Source organism: Taurulus bubalis (assembly GCF_910589615.1).
Source record: "Taurulus bubalis genome assembly, chromosome: 15".
In the NCBI taxonomy this organism is placed as follows: Eukaryota; Metazoa; Chordata; class Actinopteri; order Perciformes; family Cottidae; genus Taurulus; species Taurulus bubalis.
In genome coordinates, this window is record NC_136603.1 from 12,444,595 (window position 1) to 12,454,139 (window position 9,545).

The 9,545-nt window shown below is 39.1% G+C and overlaps 1 protein-coding gene across 1 annotated transcript; it reads right to left on the reverse strand.

The window, feature by feature from the left end:
- Positions 1-188: 188 nt before the first annotated feature.
- slc38a11 (solute carrier family 38 member 11) lies at positions 189-3,971 on the reverse strand (the record flags this gene model as incomplete). Its single annotated transcript, XM_079231173.1, has 12 exons — positions 189-428; positions 528-659; positions 941-1,053; positions 1,159-1,320; positions 2,059-2,129; positions 2,295-2,374; positions 2,484-2,590; positions 2,719-2,784; positions 2,981-3,115; positions 3,213-3,287; positions 3,757-3,877; positions 3,960-3,971. 12 exons carry the CDS (start codon positions 3,969-3,971, stop codon positions 189-191), a joined length of 1,314 nt encoding a protein of 437 aa, XP_079087299.1.
- Between the last annotated feature and the right edge of the window lie 5,574 nt (positions 3,972-9,545).

Genomic DNA, 9,545 nt, shown 5'->3' on the forward strand with positions numbered 1-9,545 from the left:
TGTAATCATGTTCGAGTAGAAACCCAAAATATGAACCTTAAAATGAGCATATGTCCCTTTTAAGAATCCCCGTAGTTGGAACTGAGGAGACTTTAGTACATAAATGTATGCAAACAAGCTTGACCCACATTTTGTCACTTAAGCGTTGTTTATAAAAAAGTTGAATAGAAATAAATATTTGTTGGATTTTAGACAGGTGGTACAGTGCCAGAGACATTGGCATCTGCACAGTAGAACATCTCCTCGCCGTGTGAGCAATCCTGAGGGTAGAGGCCCGTCATGATCAAACCGGTGATCATGACAAACACGCCAATCAATAACAAGATGGTCGGTATCAAGTTTTCACCCTGGAACCAGCGGCCGGGGGAAAGTTTGAGGAAGCACGCAGATGGAATGATGAAGATCAGAGGTGTGGCGCTCAAAACACCCTAGAGTTAGAAGAGAACAACATTAAGGTAAAATTCAACACTCATATGCACGAACCAAAATTAAAATGTAGATATAGGTGCTGCGTTTACATCACTTACATTGAGCTCCAAAACAACTCCCAGACAATCATAGGCCAAAGAGATTGATGCGCAAACTGCAACTATGAGAAACGTTATTGCCACATGTTCCACCTTTGTAAGATCCCGACTGCATAAGACATTGGATAACACCTGAGAAGATGAACAAGAGAGAGGGGGTTCTCATGCACACATTTTCTTTTACATGCCTGCGGAGGACCTGGACAAGCAGCTTTACAGCTGACATTGTTGTACTGGTCCCCACTCAGTGGTTCTGCAAGAGCAACTGGGAGTGAAGTGGCGAGCTTTCCTTTTGTTCCTTTAGTCACAAAGCCACGCCTCTGGCTCAAAGCCTCAGAATACCACTGTCCCTCACATATGTAAACGTTTAGCTGTTAAATTCTTAGGTTGGAGTACGAGAAAGGATCACTTACCTCTCGCGTAACAAAACACTCCAGTGGAAATGTGGTAATAATGCTGAGGCCAAAACAGAAGCGACCAAACGTTGCCAGGTTATCATTTCTGCAGTAGTTCTCAAAAATATCTCCTAAAAAAAAAAGTGGAAGTATATATGAGATCATAAACATACATTTGTGATATTAAAAATAAATGACTGTAGAGGCGTGTAGTTTGCTATTTCTAATATTGCTACCTTGTGTGTAGCCAGTGAAGGTGGTATAGCCAGCAACGGCAAACACAGCACTGATTATTAACGCAGATCCCACAGACGCGTGGGTGACCCGGGACCAGTTTGCTAGCGTGGGGTGCTCCAGAGAACCATAGATGAGAAAGCTGTTGTGGTGGCAAATAAAGGCTAAAGAGACACACAGGGGCGGAGCATAGACATACCATTAACATACATAATAACAATACTTTCATGCTTAAACTTAAACCTTAAATACTAGTTTACTTGATACTTTGTCTGAACCAAGAGGGCCTCTTCCCTAACTGCAGAATGTATTTGATGGTGAACTGATCATATCCATCTCCGTTAAGACTGAGAGACTGCCAACAATGCCTGTCTTAGTTCAGGTTACACAATACTGTATTCCCCATCTAAATTACTTCCTTTGTAGCAGTAGTAGGTATTATTGTCAAGGGCACTTGATTCAAGGCCAACATTTTCACCACAATGTGTGTAAAGGTCTTGGTGGTCTAGACTCACTTCCTCATTCAGAAGGAGATGACAACAGGCCTTATGCTGAATGGGTGAGCTTGTGTATTAAAGCTGTGGGCTTCGGCTCTGACACATTTAATGACATTAAATTAAACTGCTGGAAACAGGATTTTAACCATAAAGTGAGTGTACAGGTTGTGAAACCAAAATAATGAGCTAAATGCTTCACACCCCTTCTGTGTTCATATATAAAATACTGACCCCTCTCAGGTGTATGGCGCTGCATTTGATCTCTTTTCCCAGATAAGGGGATAGGACCCCTTTCACTCTGCATGTGTTCTGAGTTTTGTGGATACTCTGTCTTCGTTTACTTGTTTCTAACATTGAAATGTGTCACATGACGCTCAGTCATCGGCTACATGCGGATAAACTCACCAAAAGACATCACACCAACTGCCTGAATTGCATTCCACTTTGCAAATACCCATGCATTCTCTGTAGGGAGGCTAGAGAGTGATATGCACATTCAGTCATCAAGGAACACAAAAACACATGATTATGTTTGTATAATAGCATTTTAGTTTAAATTAAGGAGGAGAAAAGTGGTTCACACAGTAATATTTTAATTAAAATCCCCATGGATGAGTAAATTGCTGATTATTCATTCATACATTTGGGGTCCAAAGGTAGCTGCTCTGATGATTACAGTGATGAGGATGGCAAATGTCAGCACCATTGACATGAAGGACACCTGATAACACACACACACACACACACACACACACACACACACACACACACACACACGCAGTTTTAAAATCACTAAATTACACTGACAACCGTGTAATAACCAAACTTACCTTCCCAAGTTTCTCTATGTTTCGATAAAGTGACAGTGGCATTGTGAATGCAAGGGTTGATAGCAAGATCACAAAGTGACGCTCTGCAAGTATGTGATCTGGACCAACTGTAAGCAGAATACATGACAACATATACTTGAATCGTATAGATGCACTGAATATGTTAACATGTAGGATTTATTGCACGGTGTCGCTTGTCTTTTATCTTAGATGGAATACACTACATGCAGCATACCTCCTGGTATTCTCTGAAATACTTTGGTCAGTGTGTCAGCAGTTGTGATGTTGTAGCTAATCATTGCTGAGGAAGAAAACAGAGGAGAAGTATCATTCTAGTATTCATGTATGCAGTATTATTTGGAATGAGAAAAGAAATAATAAAAATAGAATATATTATAAACCGTCATTATTTGTCAGACTGCACTGGAATTTACACAGAAAATATGTTATTCCGATATATTCAATTTTGAAAGTATTGCATGAATTAAACAACTCACCAATGAAAGGATAAAGGAACTGCAGTCCAGACAAAATCAGAAATCCAGGGAAACCGAATGTGCTTTTCACCAGTGACTGATAGCTGTTTGTCCCGGACAGGTTTCCTCCTTTAATTAGTAAGATGATTGAGTAGTCTGCCAATAAATGCAAAAACAATGTTAATAGTTTGCTTATTTGATCAATCCATGCCTCCATAATTTAAAACAAATGACACCTTTCATATATACCCACCTGTGATGAACCCAACAACTACCAACAGCAGAAGGCCAAAGGGGAGTCCAGCCTGGTTCAATGCATATGGTAAACCTAGTCAAAAAAATTGATACATAAACATATATATATATATATATATATATATATATATATATATATATATATATATATATATATATATATAGAACTGCATTTTAAAGCAAAAATAAGTGTTACAGTTATAACCTAGAATAATTCTTTAAAAGGCCGTGTTGATGCTCTGCTGTTCTGTGTTTTTCGCGATAATGACTCAGGCATTTTTTGAGGATGAAAGAGTTAAAGGGGATAATGGGGGGGCAACAGGCGCCGGTCATATGATATGGAGGGTTTACCACTGCAAGGCTCGAGTGGTATGAAAGCTTCTCTTTGTTGCACAAAAAAAATACTATTACATTATTTTACTGAATAATCTCAGGATTTGGATTGTTAGAACAACACTTTTCATTCATTTAATCGATGGCACATAATCAAATGATACGTTCGTCATGCAAAATTGGCTTCTTGAATTGTGAAATGGATTTACCTATTATTCCAGATCCTATAATGGAATTGATGAAATTAAAAGACGCAGATATCATTGAACTTCTTGGCTCTCCCGGCGCTTTTTGTGGGGGAATCAATGTGGTCCCTTCTTCGTTGTTTAGCTAGAAAATAATAAAACGGAGCAGTATAGAAACAACAACTGTCCGCCTGCTGTTCGTGTCCTCCAACAATAGCATCACTTACCTGCTGAGCCATGTTGGGCACCTGCTGTTCGCTGATGAGGTTCCTCTTTGTCCACGTCTCCTCCTCAGTGTTTAACTCTCACATGTTTGCGGTGAACAAGGCGAACTTTATATATACATACTAAAAAAGCCTGTCAATTCCACCGAACTAATGTCTTGAAACATATCAATAGCACCCCCTGTCGGTCGTATACTATTCTCTGGGGTGAAATTGGGTCTACAGCCCAGCAGAGCTAAGCTCCTCCCCCTGACATCCAAATAGCCCCCTGGCACCTTTCAGACACTGTCCTACACTGTCCGACCTAACAGAGCAGGCTCCTTTGTTTAGCGCAATCAAAGAAAGATGATGGTGTGTGTGTATATATATATATATATATATATATATATATATATATATATATATATATATATATATATATATATATATATATATATATATTGGCTTCGTGCAAAGATGTGTCTATTTGTATGCATGGACATGACTTTCCATGTATTTCATGGACCTAAAATTCAACTGAGAAAAAAAAATGCCACTGTATTTTTTTTATAATATTGTCTGTTGGGACTTCACAGTTCTTCAAGAAGCTGAATGGAGGTGTAGGTGAATGAAATGTAGTGTGTTGCATTACAAATTACATAAAACACATCTTATCAGAAACAATGGAATTGCTCTGGAGAATCAGCACCAACAGAACACTTCATACTGAGGAAATAGTCCTTATGAAAAGTTTAGTCTGAGCCCAAGTCTTTGACTAGGGCTCCCTCTCCTCATAAATCCCAATTTAACAAGAGACACCTGTATGCATTTCATGTGATGATAATCAGCAGATGTGTATTACATACTATAATTTGAACACTGCAGCAGACAGGTGCGTATACAACTAACTTCTGGGGAATTGGTTGCACTTTGGCAGTTGATGCAAAAATAGCATACACGGAAATTAAGAATTAAAGGATTTAAGGATTGTTCTGCAAAGCTGACTAATAAAAAGGGCCCCTTTGTTCAGACACGGAAATTATTAAAGTTAAAGGAAAGAATTCAAGACATAATGTACGGCAAGAAATAAATTACTGTTTCTCGTGTGAGAATTAAGGACATTTATTGGTGATTTTCAGTCACTATAGGTCAGATTTTTCTGTCTGGTTTTCTTATAATAAAATAACAACATATTAATGTTGTGTAGACCACCATGAACATATAACAGCTGTTATATATGTGGATATGTTAATAGCTTTGTAGGCCACACAATAATATATGGAAATAACAAGTTATATAAGCAGACATCAGTTAAGCGTTGCCATTCTATGCAGTAGTGAATATGCAATACCCTGTTTAAAACACATTATGTAGTTGTAAGCATATGTACGACCATTTGAGGTGTTTATTAATGTACAGTATGTGTTGTACTACTCATCCATTCGTTATTTGTTAATAAAAATAATGTATTTGTTTATACTTCAGCTATGGATGCTTCATATGTGGAGTTTAATTTGTTGACCAATTCATGAATAAATACCCAAGAAAGATCCTTAATTTGCTATCAACTGCATTATTCAGTTGTGTCTTGCACATGTTTATTAACTGCTAATAAATGTCAAAGAATACAATACAGACGTTGTTTGTTTAGATTAAAAGGTATTTTAATATTTGTCTAATATTGTGTACATGTACATTTTAGGAATCAACCTTTATGGTCTGTTTAAAAAATATATGTAAACCTAAAACTGTTGAATCTTTAAATAATTCTGTCCAATACATACAATGGTTCCGTTTTGATATTTAATAATTTGCTCTACATCTCAATTCATGGTCTGCCATACGATACAAAAACAATTTGGTTAACTATGTCAGGATTCTGTACAGTTATTTGAAGCACTACTTCAATCCGATTCAATTCAGCTCCTATTCGATCCGATTCACTTTTTATTCATAGTATTCTCATGACGTGTCATTTATTTCCTAAACCAAAATAGACATCGGTTGGCTGTTTTACACTCTGGAAACGTTGTGCTCGCCCACTTTGCACTTAATTCAAAGTCATGACAGTGCTGTCCAAGTCCACCAGGTGGTATCAGACTCAAGGTGAATGTCCTGCTCACAATCAAGTCCCTCACCCAACTTCATACAATAAATTATTACCTATATGCAAAACACAAGGCAGATACAGATATACCTCTGAGATCCGCTTATGCTGCCATGTGATGGGTTCTTTTCTCGCTGACTGTGGGACAGTGACCGGCTGTTGTTGTAATGTTTGTTTGAATAACTGATAGCTCCTGCAAACTCTGACCACCCCATTTTACGCACACACATCCAGAGTTGTGGCTTTAGCTTTTAGTTCCGGATACACGTCGTTTAGACTCCGGTCCCGAAAATTACGCACACTAATGTCCACCACATGATCCTCTCCACTGCCATGCATTGATCTCTGCCCTCACTTGGTACCCAGGAACATCCGGAAGCGGCAGTACAGTAGCCTACCCCGTCCTTACCGCGCGCAGGGGCGGATGAAACAAACTCTCTCTCTCTCTCTCTCTCTCTCTCTCTCTCTCTCTCTCTCTCTCTCTCTCTCTCTCTCTCTCGTGGTTTTGCAGTTGGGATCGTGGAAATTACCAGTGGAAGAAGCGTCAAAACAACTGAAACGGACGGTTGTTTATTTTAAACAACATTTTGAACACGCTGAGGCTCTTCCACGCCAATTGTATTGTTCACCTGTCGAGGAGGGAACACTAAAGGTGAGTTACAATAATATCTTAAAGTTGTTTGTGAGGGCCTGACTTCTAGAGAAATTGGGCTGAAATGTAAAACGCCTGTAGCTAAGAATACAACTTGTAACTTTGCGTTTCTATCTACCTATCTATCTATCTATCTATCTATCTATCTATCTATCTATCTATCTATCTATCTATCTCTGTGTGTGTGTGTGTGTGTGTGTGTGTGTGTGTGTGTGTGTGTGTGTGTGTGTGTGTGTGTGTGTGTGTGTGTGTGTGCGGCATTATGCTTAAAGAACTGTGCCTATAGGGGTTTCAAACTTATGATTCAGCCTCTGCGTATCACATTCTATCAAATTGAGAAGTCATTTTTGATGATGGTTTGATGACCTGTATGGGAAAAAACGTGATTGATCAGTATACTTCATGTGGGTATTGAGTGCAAATTATGGGCTACAATATGTAACAAGTTAATGGACATGGCAGCAATTATTAGCCCACACATCTTCTGCTTCCTGCTTGCATGACTGTCAACATCATTATTAGATTGCTGTCAATTAGAGATTAGACTGTCCTGTTTTCTCTCTCTCTCCAGACTGAACACACACACACACACACACACACACACACACACACACACACACATGCACGAACACACAACAGAGCACCAGCTTGTATGTAAAACCGCAAATTTAATACAGAGAACTATGTTCTCACAGCTCTTCATCAGCGTTTGCCAACGCCCTGGATGAGCGAGATCTGGTCCCTGATCCTGCACTCTGAGAGCAAGCATTAGTTGTGAGCTATTAGGAGCTTTGAGTGTGTTTGTCCCTTAGGAGTCCACAGATACAGAATTGTGATCACTCTGTATAAGTCTTCTTTGCTTATAGGATTTTTGTTGTGAAAAAAGCCTTGCGGACCGTAGCAGTGACTGAGCGATAAAGAAATGCAGAGATTCTCCTGGAACATTGTATTTCACCTTATGTCCCTTTTTTGACCCTTGTAAATGTCTGCTTGACTTTATTTTCTAAAGTTTGGAGCTGACAGGGTGGTTTGAAGTCTGTCAATTTTAACAAGTGGGAAAAATTCTGAAGGCACCAGACTGGAGGTCGAGGCAAGAGAATGTTCCTGGTGATAATGTTGGCCACTTTGATCTGCAAACACTCTGTATCATGCCTTGCATTAGCTTATTCATCACAATGATATTTCAGTTTTGGAAAATGCTTTTTCTTTAACTGTATAACCAACATATTTATGATTTAACCCCATTTAATGTCAATGGAATTAGGTTTGTATACATCTGTCAGACACCTAGAGTAGCTTTACCTAATAATAGTTACTTTATCTGGAAGCTAAGAAGAAATAGGGTACAGTATGACACCAATCTTGTACCTAATCAAAGTACTAAGAAAACTTTTGAGGTCAACAAAATTCAGTTACATAACAAGCAGCAATGCACATTAAATGTTCAAGCTGAGCTTGTATTTGTTACTGTGTGAGAGTGTAATATATTTGAAGGTGTATCAGGTGGCCTAAGGATGAGGCCACTCATCATTTAAAGCAGGACACAGTCCAATGTATGGCGAATAGCAGACACCAAACTAATGCTTTGACAATATGTTCCAGTGAGAGTTAAGGGAAACAAATGTATCCATTTTAGGTTAGTCGGCACAAGGTCACGATGCTGACAGGTTGCAGATAAATTAAAGTGGGACTATCTGAAGCTTCAAAGTGGCAGCTCATATCTCAAGTTGTGCGTAATGAGTTGGGAACAGATTGACAGAATAATGCATGCCTCTTCAGAGGTTAGTCCATGCAGGTTGACCTTGTTAGGTGAACATCAAACATTACATGTATGTATTTAATGAGACACTATGAGAAGGTTTCTTGTTGTGGTTTCAATGTTGCTCCTCAATTGTTCAACTGTTCCTTTTTTCACGAAAACTATATTGCATTCCTCTAATAGTTATAGGCTTGAGTTAACCTTAAGCCTATAACTACGCTTGTGGAATTATATGAAGGGACAGCTGTCTTTTAAGATCATGGACATCAGAGGTACGTTACTTGACGCTATGGGCATCATTGTTATTCACTCATAAAGACCACAGCAGAGCCGAGTAGTTGTTGTTCATTGTGCACAACTGCTGTCCAACAATACCAAAATCCTTTGATCAAAATCCAAATCAAAGCAGTGCCTACTTGCCGTTTGTAATTTTTCTCTTAGTGTAAACCTGACCTTGAACTAGACATGCAAACAATGCCGGACATATATTAAACGTCAAGGTTTTTTGTTTTTTTTGCTGGAATTACATCACACATGTATAACCCAGTGCTGTTGGCAGTTGATTGACCAGTGTGTTTGTGATTGATTTCTTGCATCACAGACACACCGTGTGGACGTATTATATTACACTATTACATTCAGGCCAGGCAAAAGCTCTCAGTGGCCGGGCACCCAGAGAGATGCAGTGCAGCCGGTAGTGCATTCATATTTAATACTGCATAGGTCTGCCTAACACATCATACCAGTCAGGCCTATTAGCAGGATGAATCTATTCTCCTTTGGCTCAGTGCTCTAAGGGAAAGTAGACTTATTTGATTTTGAAGGATGGCATAGGAGCCAGATTCTCACCTATAATTGATCATTGTCATGTCAAATATTTTATCTGCAGATAATTAGATCTAATTTTACCATAGCTGGCATGAGTGTAGTTGCATGACACCCATCTCTATGAACATTACACCATGCCACCTCCTGAGATGATGATCTCTCGCCAAATAACAGAACCACACCCACCTTCCTCTCCTCTCCTCTCCTCTCCTCTCCTACCGTCTCCTCTCCTCCTCTCTCCTCTCCTCTCCTCTCTATTTAAAG